The following is a 16,447-nucleotide window of genomic DNA, read 5'->3' as shown; positions in this document are numbered from 1 at the left end:
CATCTAGTTCTAACACTCCTGCCATGGGCAGGGACACCTTCCACTAGACCAGGTTGCTCAAAGCTCTGTCCAGCCTGACTTGGAACACTTACAGGGATGGGGCATGTGTGTATGAGTCACTCCACTTCGTGGAAGAAGAAGAAAAAAATAATTAAGAGTTTTGCATCGAGATTTATGAAGGCGTCAAAGGGAACAGGACACATCCACTTCCACATTCAGGGGCCTCGACAGGTTTTGCTAAACTAACCAGAAAACACCTTTATAGGCTGTACTTTGCCCGGATGGGCAGGGTGATCCCTGACCCCAGGTTCCTGACTTGGTCCTGGGGCTGACTACGAGGGACCTAACAGGCGTGAAGTGCTGCCGCACCCCGGAAGGGAGACTTGGAGTGAGGAGGCACGAAGGGGAGACTGATGAAGGGGCCTGGGTCGCCGGTCCGGAGGGGGCCGGTGTCCGGCAGGGAGCGCTGGAGAGCGGCGCTGCCGGGGCTGGCAGCTGCGGAGGGGAATCGCGGTGCCGGGAGGGTGAGTGGGTGTCGGGGCGCTGCCCGCAGCGGCGATCCCGGAGCGGGACATCCTCCTTTCCCTCCTCTGCTCTCGGCCGGTGCCCGCGAGTCAAGCGGGAGAAGCAGGGGGAAGGCGGGGCGCGGGTCCGCACGGCAGGAGGGGAGCGGAGCGGAGCGCATCCCCGCAGCAGCCTGCTCTCCGGCCGCCGTTCCCTCGCTTCCTACGTTCGTCCCTCCCTTCCCCGGAGGCGGGGTACGGGGTACCCCGCGGCCGGGGTGTGTGTGGAAATTTACCGGGGTAGTCCGCAGCGCGGCGGCGAGCGATTGAGCGAGAGAGAGGGCTCGGCGGGAGGCGGAGGCAAGGGAGGGAGGGCGGGGAGCGGCGGAGCATCGTCTGGCGGGGAAAGCGAGGTACCAAATGACTGTGAGGAAGGGCGGCAGCCGCCACCGCCGACAGAGGAGCCAGCCGCGGCGCAGCATTGGCAGCATCCCCGGCAGGAGTCCCGAGGCCCGCGGGGGCCCGGCTCCCCCCCGGCCGTCTGGGCGGCTATGTCCGCGGGCGGCAAGCGGCGGGAGGGCGGCGGGGCTTAGGGCACGGGCGACGGCGGGGCTGAGCCGGGCCGGGTCCCCCCAGCCCCGCATGGCGCGGGCCTGATGCCGGAGCGCGGCCCGGCGCCGCGGCGGCGCTGCGGGAGGAGGATGGCGGTGCTGGCGTGGAAGTGGCCACGCACCCGCCTGCCCGTAGGGGCCAGCGCCCTGGGCGTCTTCGTGCTTTGCTGGCTCTACATCTTCCCTGTCTACCGGCTGCCCGACGAGAAGGAGATCGTGCAGGGGGTGCTGCTGCAGCAGGGCAAGGCGTGGAGGAGGAATCACACTGCGGTCGCCCTGTTCAGGTAGCGCTGTGCGCGGCCCAAGGGCAGCCGGGGACGGAGGAGCGGGAGGGCAGGTGACGAGAGCCCTCCCCACCCAGCCGAGCCCCGAACTTTGTATTTTCCCACCCAAGTCTTTGTTGCTTTCCCATCAGGAGAAGGGCAGTCAGGGCCCCTCTTGCCCAGCAAAACTTTTTGGGTGTCTCTGCTTGCGGCAGGGACAAGGGTCTCAGCTCCGAGGATGGAGGGTTGTGTCTCCTCCCAGGGAAATAAACCCACCTTGGATGCCTTTGCCAGGAGGGCTGAGGTTTCGGAGGCTTGCAGGGTTGCCTGCACAATAGCTTTCTAGAGAAAGGCTGCACCGGCAGCCCCTCTGGCCGCTACCGGAGCGGGGTCTCGGAGCCTGCTTCGCCTGCGGGCCGTGACTGCCGGGGGGGAGCTCCTGCAGCTCCCGGGGACCCGCGGGGGAAGGTTTGCGTGGATGTGCATCCCTGCCGACATCTTCGCGCAGCGGAACACTTTGGAAGCTCCGCGTTGGTCCTTGACTCTCTGCGGTTTATTATAGAAACCACGTGAAAAGGCTCTTCTGGGTTTTTTTCCTCCTCTTTTCTTTTGGCATGGCTGGGAAATGGCGATAATCCTGGGAGCCCTTTTCACCTTCCCCAGCCGCACGGGAAAGAAGGAACGTTGCAGTCGGTGCCACAGCTGGTAGCGGTGGAGGGCCGGGTCCCTGCAGCGGGGAGGATTGTTTGAATGACCCTGGCTGAAAAGCGTGTGCTGTGGAAGGAGGTTTGCATCCCCTCGAAAATTTCTCAGTGTGCCTGGGTAAAATGTACACAATTGGAAGAGAAGTCGATTTCCCTCGCTTTCCCAGAAGGAAGCTGGGCTTTCTCTCTGTCCTCTAAGTAACAAATGAAAGATCAGAGTGACTTGTAACCAAATTGCCTGCAAAAAGGCCTCTTTCTTTATTAAATGCCAAAATGAATAATTCTCCAAGGGACTTAGTTTATTCTTTTCTTATTTTTTTCTTATTTTTTCTTATTTTTTATTTTTTTATTTTAAGTGTTGTACACTTAAAAGTGTTGTACAGCTTTATTTGATGTTCTTCAATATTTTTTGTATGCAACTCAACTTGCCTTTGTCGTGAACTGTAGCCGGACCGTGGTTGTTTAGTATCTCATCTGCAGGGATAACAGAAACTTCACGTTTTTTCAAAAGCACTTTCCTCCTTTAGCTCTGAAGCTTGCAGGAAATATAAGCAACGAGAGGTGATAAGCAGGCATGTGTTAATACTGTCTCATTACGTAGGCCTGGTGGAAGTTCTCTCTATAATACAGAGCTAGCAATAAGGTACAGATGCATGATCCTTTTCCTAAAGCAATAACAGTAGAAACTAGGTTGATCTTCTCAGTTACTAATTCATGTTAATCTCATGGTACCACAGATTCACTTTTTGAGGGGTAGATAAATCTAGGTTTTAAAAAAACTAACCCTGATAGGTGATGTAGGAGAGAGTTTGATGTAGTATTTTTCATGTTTGTATACCAAATGTTGTTTGAATATTGACAATGCTGCTGCGGCTTCAGTTTAAAAAACAGTTTTTAGACCATTTCCACCACATGGTTAGTAACAAAAACTCTGCATGGCTTGTCAGCTATTCCACTTGCCCATATGTTTTTCCACTCCCTAAGCAGAGTGATTTAGCTCAGAGATGCTACTGAAGAAAGTCTCTTGCAACAAAAGGAGCTATTGTTTCTTGTATGTGCCTCTTGATGAGTTGGTGAGGCGCTAAATACAATGAGCTTTAAATCAATCTGCTTAAAAAAAATAAAGCTATAAAGAGGAAATGTACATGTGAGAGATGTATTGAGTATGCCATAGTTTTCAAATAACTGTGACATAGGACTTTTGCTTCTCTTCGTATTGGTAGGAGGTTATGAAATTGAAGCTCAGGTAGGTGGCTGTACATTGTCCGGTGATTAACAGAAACAATCTCCTGCTCTTTGCTGTGGTCCTGCTGTCTCTGTGCAAGAGCACTGTAAAACCTCCAAGTTTCAGTTTCTACTGGAAGCCGCCTATGAATGTGAGTCTATTTTATCTGGGAAGGAGGTATAGGGCTTCAGAGAAATCCCACGTGCGGACTTCACAGTAATATGGCTTTCCATAAAAGCCTAATATTAAATGGGATCTAATGTATTATTTCAGACTGGCATTAATTGCCATTCCTGCTTGCTCTTCTGCCACATTCTGGTTGCCAACCTATTTTGGTTTTCCTCAGTTTTGAAGAATAAATTTCAATTTGTCCGTGTTAAAAATCTATATGAGAAAGTGCAAACTTTCACATTACTGCTTTGTGTAATATGATGGCATTTGTAGTACTGTACAGGGGTTTGAATAACCAGGTTTTTGCTAGGCACAGAAAGCATTTGAGAGGCTTGTCAAATGGTTTTGACATGTTTTTCATCTCCTATAAACTTGCTGGACTCCTATTGTTGAAGTAGATTATTGTCCCCAAGTAATTAACTTGATAGAAACACACTTTTCAGATCTCATTCCCTGTTTGCCTTCTGTATTGGGATCAAAGACAACTTCACTAAGTAACTTGGTGAGATCAGTAAAAATGTCTGAAGGTAATTTGGGTTCAGCTGAGTGCCGGGAACTCCTCCACCTCCACTGCTCGCTCTTTCTCCTCTGCAGCCAGAAACCTCGTGTAAAGATCTGACCCATGTAAACTCTTGCTTATTCAAGAACCCATACTGTCCTGGTACTTGTGCACCCTTACATGAGGGTTTTGTCTTTGGATATGGATTTGCAGAACTGGTTTTCAAAAATAAAAACCTCTGTAAATAGTCACAGATTGCTGCCTTCGAGGCCTGTTTTGCCTTACTTGCAGCTGTGGGAGTAGCAAAATGAGCAGGATTAAGCCTTTGACTCCAGTGTGAGTCTGGGTTAAAAGTGTGCTCACAGCCTTGACTCTGCATATGCAGCTTCCATGAGTAACCGTGGCATGATGTGTGTGCCAAATCCCACTGCCAGTGGAGCAGTGACTGTGCAAGAGCTCTTGGTTCTTAGATGGAAGGGTAGGACCTGGAAAGCCTGAAGATACAACTTACATTATCAAAAGAGCTCTTGCTCCAAATCCTTTCCTTAGTTGATCATAGTTGCCTTTAAAGTCCTCAAATTCTGGGCATTTGGAGGTGAGCACAGTTTACCAGCAAGCTATTTCTATTAGTGTCCTTCAAATTTCAGGTCATTAGTGGTTGAGGGTAGTCAAACTCTCTGCTCTCCTCTCTGACAAAGCTGAATAATGGTCTGTCAGTCAGATGGTAAACGGTTGGATCTTGAACTACAAAGTGGTTGGAATAGGAATGAGATCGTCATTAGAGTCACTAATGGCTAATGTGTCTAATTTACCTGTAGTATAATGGCTTGTCATCCTCTGAGGTGGTTAATATTATTGCACCCTAATTGTTTTTACAGATTGCTTTTTCTTTCTTTCTTTCTTTTTTTTTTTTTTTTTTTAAGGGCGTAGAGCTGCTTAAATTATTTAGGCAAAAATGTTGTTTGTTGTTAGTGAAGTAGTAGGGCAAAGGTGGATCTTTTCATCTGCCTTAAAAGCTTCGCACAATCGCAAATCCCAAGTGCCATATGTTTATCTGACACTTCTGCTTCATTTGTTGCCCCGGGTAGATCCTCCTTTAGGGAGTGAGTATGCTTGTGCGGGGCAGTGGGCTTTTGACTGTCAGGACTCCCACTGAAAGGGTTTGAGGGTGACTGGTGACTAGTGATTTCGGTTAGAGGTTCTCCAGGAATAGATGGGACGATCTTGTCAGCAAGGCAACAGAAAGGCTACCTTTGAAATTCAGATTGTGTTCGTGCTTCTGCTGCAGCATTTTTGCGTGATACTGAAAGGTCACCCAGGGCTTCTTCTGGAGGTGGCTTGATTGAAATGATGGCAGGTGTCTCCTGTGAACACACTGTTTGTGACCTGCCTCCAGTCCGGAGCATCTGCTACAACTGAGCTCTGCTTCCCATCTGCTGTCCCCTCTGTCCCTAGTGTCAAACCGGCCACACTTATCTTGGCAGGTGGCTTCTCTACTTTCTTTGTCAGGTTTGATTTCTTGTCCATTTTCCAGGGACAGAGAGGAGAAGCTACTTTCCTGAAATTGCTCAACAGGGTCAGTGACTCAACTGGATGTGCTGGACTGTGGTGCTTGCAGTGTGGATGTGGACACACCGCATGAAGCCTCTTCTACTGCCAGCTTTCATGTGTCTTGCAAGAATAAGGTTCTGTCATTGCTACGTGCCATGCTGGAGGGGGTCTTCCTACTGTAACTGTCTCTGCCAGCTGCTCTCTGCCAGCTGTTAATGTCTGTAGCTAGAGTGCAATCACAAGAGGCACCAAAGAGCACCCCCTTGTGCAAATAACTCTTCTTTCTACATTGTATTAACACAGAACTAGAATTCCAAGTCACTTCCCTGTCTGTTAAGATGAATGCTCTTGCCAAGTCAGCAAGACTTTCTTTAGTTCAAATGGCTTTTATTTCCTTCTCTTTTGATGTGAACATTGCAAATTAGAATCCCTACTGCAGTATTTCAAGGAAAATCTGGGATGAAACTTCACATTGCTCAGGTTGGCTAGATAAGAGTTTTGCCCTACTTGGACAATTTTGTCAGATACTCACTTATCTCTGCTTCTTTCACTGAGACATGTGAAGTGTGGAGTCAGGATTAGAGCTGGGAGATGTTATATTAGATTAGTTCTACCTCTGTGGCCCATGGAGCCCTGTCCTGAAACCACTGGATATGCTCAAATGTTGTTTGCTGGCAGTGGCCAAATCCAGCTAATTTGCTCTCCTGAGTAGGTGTCACTACTGCCTGGCTGTGCATTTAACTTGATTGTTAATGTTTTGAATGAATTTTTTTTTGGTTGGTTTTGCTTCATTAGGGACAACCAGGTATTTGTAATTTGTAGTTACTTGGCATCTCCAGTTGAGATGGGAAGTTTCTTTGGTGAAGAGGTACAATTTGAAGATCAGGTTAAAGGTGAAAGGAAAATGGTCTTATTCAATTTTATCATTTGCAGGCTGTGATGAAAAAAGCAAGCTGTAGAGAGATCTGGCTCCATATCTTCAAGGTCTTTCGATGTCTTTGGATACCTAAATTACATGAGAACAATAAGAATTAGTTATCTGAGTTAGCTCGTGACATCTTTGCAGATGAGGGCTGTGGTGACAAGATAGGAATTGACTTAAATTCTGGAGATCCAGCTTATGATATCCTCCTTCATTGTCCCTAAATAGTGTTTTCTTACAGACTTCGCTTCCGGCTTCACAAAACAAACAGTTGAGATCCCTATTTCTAGTACCTGCTCTTGCAAAGTTTTGGATTGCTGCTTTACTTTGAAAGTGTAAGATCTCCAGTGCTGCAGCATTTATGGGAGGGTGGAGCTAACTCCCCAAGGCTTTTTTTTCTGTTAGCTGGGAGCATCTGAAGGCCCAGGGCCAGGCACTGGGGAACAGGAGGAACAGAAACTTCACTGGAATTTATGTTACCTGACAAAAGCCCCAAAAGTCTGGTATGTACATACAGAGACACCACTGGATGTATGTATTTTCACATCTGTGATTTCCCTTTTTCTGCCTTATAGCGGGTGGAATGGGCCCTGAAGTATACATACAATATAGTAATTGGCGATTTATTCCTCTACTTGCAATTTTCATCTTCAGTGCAGCCAAGAGTATTGCTCCAATTTGATGTGTGTTCAATGACATATATAAAAAGACCTATTTTTGAGCCTAGTTCCTACTAAATGCATGGAAAATGAATTGTCTTAATCCCCTCAGAATTTATCCTCACACAGTGAGGTTAAACCTCACTGAACTGAGGAGGGTGTTTGGACTGCAGTCTTCTGTTCCAGTTTTCTAAGTACTTAATTTTTATTCTTTGTATATAAAGCTTTTTATGCATGTATTTTCCAAAATACAAGAAAAGTTCTCCTAATGTTAAATCATTTTAACATAGCTGCATGCAGGTAAATTCATACTGAAGTACATTAATCCATGTTATGAAGTATTTGCATGCCTCAGTGGAGGTTCAGGCTTTGTCATGCCATGATTTCCACATACACAAGACCACAGACAATTCTTCTCTCAGGTCTTGGAATCTAAACTGATAGATAAAGAGAGGGTGGGGTGGCACATGGCACTGATAAGTCCCTTAACCCTAACAAAGTCTTTATCAGGTAATTATTACAGAAGCTCTGACCTTCATGAAGAATCAGCTTGTTGCCTTGACCTTAGTGGTATCTGAAATTTTTAACAGGGTGAGTTACACTGTAGAGAACAACATCCTGTCTTTAACCAGGATTCTGGAGGTTATTTTCCCACTGCTATGTTCAGGAACAAGGTGAAGGGTGTGAAATTAGATTGTTATAAAACATTTTATGGCCAGCAGAGTGATGGTGGTTGTTGTATTAAATAAACAATAAGCAATTTTGACTTCTCCTCTTCCATCTGCCTGGAAAATGCCCTCCTGAATATCTTGGCTTACAGATTATCTTTTCAAGTGGAGCTGTAGTTACACTGAGGCTTTCAAAGGTGCTGGGAACAGCTGAATAGAAATGGCTGACATTTTTGTCTTCCATGTTTGCTGTGAGCATCATCTCATTTCCTGAACAACCATTTCATTTATCTCTTTTTTTTTTCTCTCTCTCTCTTTTTTTCCTCCCTCCAACTCTTCTCAGTCAATTCCCATTCTCAAGCTGCTTGGTGTCCTCCTCAGCTTTCAGGAGAGCCCCAGACCCTTTGGATGGCGCCTTTTCTAATTATCCAGTCAGCATTCACAGCAGTGATACAAAGAATTTGTGTGAAATTATTTACTCCTTTATCTCTCTCCCCTACTGAGTTGCCAGTCACCTACTTCAGAGCCCTGCAGCTCCCACTGATGCTCAGGGCATCTGTCCTTTTCCATCCTTGACATGCCTATTGTTGGCTATCAGGCTTTCCAGGTAAACCGTGAACTTTACCTTGATGTAGTAGCAAGATAAAGTCTCTACTTACCAGGTTGCCTTTGCTCTGAGGATGCACAGCCAGCTTTAATTTAAAAGCTGCTATATAGCTTGCCGATATTTTAGTGAGTGCTAGGAAAACAGCTCAGCTATTTTGCTCTGCCTATTTCTGGAATGCCTGAAGTGACCATTGATGTAATAGAGGAGCAACGGCTTTGTATTTCCTGTCAATGATGAAAGACAAATAAACAAAATATATATTATTTTTTTTCCCAGTGAAAAGAATTTAATGTTTTTCTGTGTGCTCTGTCTTGACCAAATGTCAACTCTGGTGATTCTGTTTCTCCTGCCTTAGTGCTTGGAGATTCCAAAGTGTACAGTGCTCTTGTGCTGTTGGTCCTGTGGTGCGCTATGTCCCAGCACAGGGTGATGAAGTATCTGCTGCTATAGGGGATGCTCAGAAGTACCACAAGAATTGAGATAACCAGGCTAAAAAGCACTCAAATAGGCAATGAGGAGGTGATGCTTAATCCAAGGTTCATTGACGCCTGCCTCTCACAATAAAAGCTGGTAAGACTTAGCCTGAATGGCAAACGGAATGAAGACTCTCCAGTTAGTTAGCAATGTTTGAATCTTTTGACTGTTAGGGGAGACTCGATTCTATTCCCTAGGTACTTTTATACAGCTAAGGAAAAAGACTTGTAAAGGAAGTTAGGGAAATTTTGTCTCCATGACTAGTTATCTCTTGTAACTAAACTTTGGGTCTTGGTCACCATTGAAATCACTGTGGAATTCTGTGAATATTTGCCAGTCTGTACATAAATTATCACTGATATGGTGCCTTAAGCTTGTGGAGAGATATTCTGTGCCATGAAGGATTTTCAGTCCACAAACGTGTGTAGTGAATTTATCCCAGCTATGCAGATTAGGAGTTTTGATTAATGGAGTGGGTTTTCCCTCTGTTACTACAATTTTTAATGTGAAGAAAGTGGGCTGTTTGCTAGCAACAGGCTTCCTGAATGTTCTCGGAAAGAATGATCCAAATACTTGTGCTGAGGTTTTGGTAGGTACTGGTCCTTCTTGCTACTGGTGCCTGGAGGTACCAACTTTCTACTTGTAAAGTGCTTAATGCTTTTGTGTAGTTTCTTGTCTTCTTTCTGTGGTTTCCTCTGAAGCACTAATCTGTTTAAAAGATAATAGAATATCTCTTTATTCCATATGTAGTATTCATCTGAGAAATGAACCCCTGTTCCTGGATGGCGACTTGCAGTTTTGTTTTCCCTAATAAGTTGCAACGTTAGCAGCTCTGACATTCTGGTCCTTTTTCTAAATATTGATAAACTTTTAATTACCAATGGGTAAATATTTTCATGACATTTTGTGCTCTTACATTTGTCACAGATCCTCCCCAGAATTTAAACGATGGTATATTACCATTTGTAATAGGTTGTATGCTGTCTGGCTCAGTATTTAAAAGCACTCATATGAAATCAGGCATGTGCCTTTGCAGGCAAAAACATACGCAAGGATTAACCAGAACCAAAGAATGAATCTTCAGCTGCTGATGAAATTCACATTCTCTACTTTTGATTATACTTTTTATTCCTCAGGCTAAGTGACTGTTTGCTATATCCATTGTCCTTTTCCTTTATCTGCTGTTCTTTGTTCCCTAAGTCCCATCTGGGGAGTAAGAAAACATCCATCATAGAGCTTGTGTACGGTTTGCTGCCATAGCCCGGATCAGCTGCCTGGTACATGCATTTTCCTACCTCCCCCAGATCAGTCTAGCGTGTTCGGTCTCTGTCAGCTCTCACCTGCAAGATAATGCTACTGGTCAGAAGTGCATGCCTCAGCTTCATGCCATTACATTGCATTCACTGGTGGCCTCCAAGCAGCAGTGCTCCCTAATGCCTCGTGTGATCCCTCACATGGTGTTGTGCTTTGGGCCCTACAACATTGCCCTGTGCCTGCGACCCACTGGCCCCACAGCACAGGGATCTTTTGGTCCCATACACAGTTGCCCCATGGCAGCTCTTCCATGTAATTCTCAGGTGCTCCTCAAGACTTCCGCTGTAGTCATGGGAGTCAGAGGGGGAGAGGGTATTTGGTGAGTAGCAACTCATGTGAGAGCTGCATGTGTGGAATGGGAGGAAATTAAGAGCTGAAGAAAAGCAAAGAAGAGAAAGGAGGTATTGGGCTAGCTGGGGAGATGAACATAAGTATTTGTTATTCTTTCTCCTTGAAGCATCTTTTCAGCTGGTCTTCATGTTCTTTTATGGTGAACCTGGCCCATGGGAGTCCCTGGCACATGGGAGTGTGTTTAGTCTCCAGGTCATGGAAAAGCTTGGTGGGAGCAAAAAAGCTGGAAGCCCCAGGAAAGGTGGGAGCTGCAAGGTCTGTTTGCTCTATTACTAGACTGTTGCAGTGAGTGCTTCATTAGACATCCCTAGGTACTTGGAAGCACAACATTTAAGATGTAATCTTTAGATTGCTTCTTTATGGATGATTTACTGCCATCCACTCAGGCAACATGAGGTTCCTATTTTTCCGAGTGAGGTGCAGACTCCTGCATTGTGCCATTTGTAGTTAATGACACTGTAAAAAGCATGAGAATAAAGCCATATAGGGTATGGCCATAATATGGGATAAAAATGAGATGCAGTATTCATGAAGCAATAGTGGGTGACTGCTGTTGGGTCAGATCAGATGAGAATGGGAATGATGGGGAGAAGTCTCTTACTACAGCTTGCTTAAAGATCAATTGTAACCATGCACACACAAACATGTGCAGGGCTCCTTGCCTCTCCTGGCCTCCCTCTGATTGCTGCTCTAGGGGGCACATAATAACAGAGCAACTCGTACAATTGCTAACCATGAAGACATGCAAACAGTGAGCAGACGCAGAGGGTTGTGGAGTGGGAAAAGTGTTGGCTTGTTTCTTTCCCCATCTTTTAAGCACATGAATGGGTAAGAGCAGAGCTGTGAGATCAGTGAAGTGGTGCAGTTCTGAAGCACAGAGGATGCTTCTGTGTTACATTATGTAGGATTCTTTGCAATGAGTGCTACTGTCTGGCACGGGTTAAGACTTCCCTTTTTTTTTTTTTCCCAAATGATTGTTGCACATGGGAAGTCCAGGTTAGTATGTGTATGTGTGTTTGATGGGTCTGATGAGGACAGCTGTTTCTGCAGTACGAGAGTGAACTATCAAGATTGGAGTTCATGCCAATGCTTGAATAAGCCAGTGTAGGCAAATTTATAACTAGAGAGCTTGCATCAGTGGACAACTGTATGTTTCAGTGTGATCCAGATGTGTCTGCAGAGCAGCAGGATTTCCAAAAGAGTCAGAACAAAGAAAGTTTTGAAAGGCAAGTGAACAAGTACAGAGAATCTTCCACTAAACTAAGTTGTGTCTTGGGCAGGAAAAAGAGGGGTAAAAATGCCTTTCTAGCAAGGAGGGGGAAAAAAACAACACAGAAGGATCTGTGAAGTGCATAGGAAGATTCTGGGCCATGCCAGAGCAGTTGATTGCAGCCCAGGTTGAGTGAAAAATATCTGAAAGAAATATGTGCCTTAGTTATGTGGTGTTTAAAATTTATCACTGTGAGGGGCTTAATTTAAGAGTATTGGGAGACCTGTTGCGAAGGGCCAGGCTCTGGAAATGTGACACTCAGCAGTGCAGGGCATGCCCATCAGTGAAATTTCACCTGGGTTGGTGATGGTTACTCCTCTCCTAGAGCAAAGCAGGAACAGATGCTGAGCTATGTATACTTGTGGTTAGGGGCAGTTAAGATGACTTGGGGAATGCTATGAAGTCTGCTATTGCCCACCCTTCTCGTAGTTGTGCCAGCTCCTGCAATTAGGTGAACGTGTGATAGTTTTAATTTCATGGAATAAAAGTGAAGAAGGTGTTTTCTAGTCCTCATAGCTAAAGTGAAGGGCTTGAAAACATGAATGCCTGCTTGTGCCCCAAAAGGCAAATGAAAATCCACCGTGGGTTGTTGTTTTTCAGATGCCTAATTTTTGTGCCTTAATCATAATTTTTGGGGCCTGACTCATGATTTTTAAATGCTAGGGATTGCTGTAGTGAGAATTGCATATCAGCCTATAATTAGATGTTTTTATTTTTTTAACTAAGGAAACTGCAACAGTGAAGGGAATAGGAGAAACAAAACCAATCTGGGCATTCCTTTTTAGGTCATAGTATTAATTGAACATTTTGTCTTGGCAGCCAGCAAGCATCTAGTGCAAACACACTTGCTGAGCCTTATGGACAGCTGCTGAATGTCTCCAGGGTTTAGTATACCCAGTTGGACAAAGCATTAAAAATGCACATGAGACATTTATTCTTTCTGTCCCACTCCAGTCATAGCATTTTAATTTTTAAGCATACCCAGAAGGGAACAACAGAGTGTGGAACTTGAGCTAGCTGATCCAAAAATGGCAGCAACAACAAAAAGTAAACCTACCATTAGAGAAATCATGTGTTTTGATAGTTCTGTTTAGACAACAGAACAAGTGAAAACACTTATCTAGTGTGGTTCAGTAAATGCTAATGGGGCCAGCATGTGATAACATGTTTATTTTTGCCTTGGGTCTTTGATGAGTGAACATAGTGTTTTTTCTCATTTTGTTTTAAAAAAAGCCTGGTTTGTGCTTCACTTGTCAAACAGGCCATTGCTAGTGACAGTCTTGTACTAAGAGGGTTGAGATTGTTGTTCTTCCCCATGTAATCTGTGAGAAAATATATCTGTTGGCCTGCGTGGTTATTCTGTCAGTTGGTTGTGTAAGTTTAGTGCAAATTCTGTCTCTGTAGAACAGCAGATCTGCATCACGGAGAAAAGCAGAGTTAACCTCTGCTGGCATGGGGGCAATGGGCTGGTGGGTGTGGGTGAGCCCAGCAGAGTGTGGGCTCTTTTCTCTGTAGGATCACCAGGAACATGTGTGTAGTGTGTTTTCACTTGGAATTATAGGTAAACTTAAGTGAGTATGGGCTTGCTCACGACTGTAGAGCTTAATAAGTTATTTCCCAGATTTGACTTACTCATTTGGTTTCGGGTGGTGTCTTGTGTGACTGTGCAGTCTGTCTTGTGAGACTCTTGCTCCAAACTCTTGGTCCTTTCCATTTAAAGAGTGAGAACTTATTTTGCCTTAGAGAAATTAAGAAGAAATTCTAAAAGTCCTGAGAAGCAAGTCATTTCCACTGCTGAAATGCCCCCAGTCTATAGGTAATTCTTAAGCAGTTTGGTAACTGCTAAAAACAGATTAACTTTCAACAAGTTTAATGTATAAATATCTAGGCTTTGTAATTCCATTAACACCTTTTTGGGTCTAAAGTAAATAAGTTTAATGTATCGAGAGGGAAAATCTCCCAAAATACACTGGCTCTGGACTACGCATTGACCACATAGATGTGATTTAAAAGTATTTTTAAACCAGCTTTCTGGCAATATACCTATCTTAAGATGCACATTTGAAGGACTGAGTAGGTTGAACAATTTATTTAATGAATTTTTACTTAAATTCTCATACTTAGCAGATTTCTTGCCTTAATTGCTTCAAGTACTTTTGCTTGCTGTCTTCAGCACCATCTTTTAAGTGTTGATACTGTAAAAGACCATAAGACTTACAAAAGTTGATTCACAATATAAGTACTTTGAGTACTCTGGGCTCATCCTTCCCTGTGAGGAAGCTGGTACACTCTCAAATCAGTGCTAACTAACACTTTCTTCTTTGTTTATCGAAGTTATTGAGTGTCTCGATAGCAGACCTGCACTGGTCGACTCATCCATTTACTTTAAACTGAAGCAGTTCATGAAGACTCAAAGTTACTGTCTACAGCCAGCATTGCTGTAATGTCCTCTCTGCTTACCAGATCCTCTTTTGAACACTGGTATTCGTTGCTGGTTTAGTAGCTGTTTGCTGGAGGGATCCCTTGCTGTCCTATGCCTTAATATCTGGACCCTCCCGGTATTGGTAAGGTAAAGAAATGTCACAAGTGTGCTGGTGGAGAAGTACCTTTTAGGGTTTCTGACTTCCTTTTCCTCGTCATGCTCTTGCAGTTGTGGATGCCCCATCCCTGAAAGAGTTCAAGGTCATGGTGTATGGGGCTTTGAGCAACCTGGTCTAGTGGAAGATGTCCCTGTCCATGACAGAGGAGGTGGAACCAGATGATCTTTAAGATGCTTTCCGATCCAAACCATCCTATGACTCTATGATCCCTCTCTGCATAGAGGCCAGGTGGTGGCTGTGAATGTTGTCCCGTGAGAGCTTACTCACCAGGTGACATTGCAGGCATGCCAGCCCAAGAATAACTTGTGTCCTGGTGTTTCTGAAGCGGATTACCTTAATGCTTTGGATCAACTCCAGAACTACCTCAGCTGTCACCAGCATCTCTTCCCACTTTAAAGAGTAGGTTGTTCTATAAATAGAAGTGTTAGTTAGGCTTCATTTTGTCCCAGTTCCCTCAACTTCTTTTGTCCCTTGTGAGATGTCCATGGAGTGAGAGGCAGCGGGTGCTGATGGAGCAGCTGGCTGTGCTCAGGCAGGGTGCACAGCTCTGCTGACATGAGGCTCATAAATTTGGGTCTTCCTTCCACCCAAGTTGGGATCTTTATTAGACTTGGTACTTTCCCTCTTCAAATGTTGCTGAAGTTAACCAAAAAATTCAGAAGTCTGTGAGGTGGACAGGGTAGGTATGTCAGCCAGAGCCCTCACTTAATCTTTGTATTTAAAATACATCCTTGTGTCCCTGGTGCCCTCACACTTGCTTGCTGACTGCCAGAGCTCTGCTTCGCTGTCTTTCTCAGCCTTTCTGGGGTGGGCCAGCCCGTGCTCTGTGGGAAACAACCTCCTCTTTGTGGCTAAGGGCAGGCAGCCAGACCTCTGTCCTCCTCCTAGCAGGTCTCCCCTGCTGGGAGCCCAGCTCCGACCAAACCATGTATACCACAGCGAGCTGTCAAAGTGGGAGAAGACAAATTCACTTATTCTCAAGGGCAAGAGTGTGCTCTTTCCTGCCTGCAACAAACTATGTACAATGTTCCTTCTCCCCTCCCTGTGCCAGTCTTGACCTGGTTGCTGGGTTAGGGGCCAGATGTCTTCCTGAAGTATTCTTATTCTTACTTAAAAACAGAGTTTTGTATTGGGAAATGTGTCAGAACCCTGTTGTCAGATGAGAGAAGGACAATTTAAGAACAGTTCAGCTAGGCAAGATAACCTCAAGAGGTCACAATTAATTAAAACAGCATGGGTTAAATTATAATCTCAGCTAAAATGATCAAGTATCAGATGGAAGCAGGTCACTTGACTAAATTGGGGGTCCAGTTTCAATGGCCTATGTGAAGTATAAGAGGCTGTGAAACTGTAATAGGAGAGGGCATTTTCATGCCACAAGAGAGGAGGAATAGGAATCATTTTGTTCTAGAGAGAACTGTTAAAGTGTTGAGATTTTGAAGTAGAGTGATGAAATATGTGGAGTACAGCCCACTCACTGCAGCTATCTCTGGTACCTGTCCTACTTAAGAGCTGTGGTAGGGAAAATGTCCATATGGTTAGCAATAAGACAGGAAAACAACATTTGTTGCTCTGTTTTTTTCATTCTGTGATTGCATGTTGCCAACTAGACAATCCACAGAGTCGGCATCTAGTGAACTTTGCTTGCTGAGGTTTAGACTGCCCTCTGGGACATAAACAACTCATGCTTAGGGAGGATGAATTGCAATGGGCAATTCTTTGATTTCCCATATCTAAACTTGGAGTTGGTTATTACGGTTTTGGGGTGAGACTTTAAAACAAAGGCTCTCTTTGTTCTGTCTGGATGCCACTTGTAGCATTTTTGCCGAGATGACCTCTCGCTGTACTGGTAGGGTTGTACACATGGTTGGCATTAAATTGAAGCATAGATAACATGCATTTAGAAACAGAGACTCAGAGCTGCACTGTGCTGAGGTTATTCAGTTACTCCAGAATTCCTTGGCCACCCGCACTTGGCTAGTTTTGGTTCCAAACTGTGCAACAGCTCTGGGAAGGTGAGGGATTTGTGCGGGCTGACATGGAGCTTTTACACCT

General features: G+C 44.9%; 1 protein-coding gene across 1 annotated transcript in view; it reads left to right on the top strand.

Moving 5' to 3' along the window:
• The first annotated feature begins 1,055 nt into the window (after nucleotides 1-1,055).
• Nucleotides 1,056-16,447, top strand: part of ST8SIA1 (ST8 alpha-N-acetyl-neuraminide alpha-2,8-sialyltransferase 1) — a 118,834-nt gene continuing 103,442 nt past the window's right edge. The window contains exon 1 of the mRNA XM_057405196.1: nucleotides 1,056-1,398. Coding sequence (XP_057261179.1) covers nucleotides 1,160-1,398 — 239 coding nt within the window. The 5' untranslated portion in view covers nucleotides 1,056-1,159. The remainder of the gene's footprint in view (nucleotides 1,399-16,447) is intronic.

The sequence above is a fragment of the Pezoporus wallicus genome, unplaced genomic scaffold (assembly GCF_028554395.1).
Source record: "Pezoporus wallicus isolate ANWC-B61680 ecotype Strahan unplaced genomic scaffold, APGP_CSIRO_Pwel_v1 contig_6789, whole genome shotgun sequence".
NCBI classification, from domain to species: domain Eukaryota; kingdom Metazoa; phylum Chordata; class Aves; order Psittaciformes; family Psittacidae; genus Pezoporus; species Pezoporus wallicus.
The sequence above is the reverse complement of the archived record's forward strand: the minus strand, read 5'-3'. Positions and strand labels throughout refer to the sequence as shown.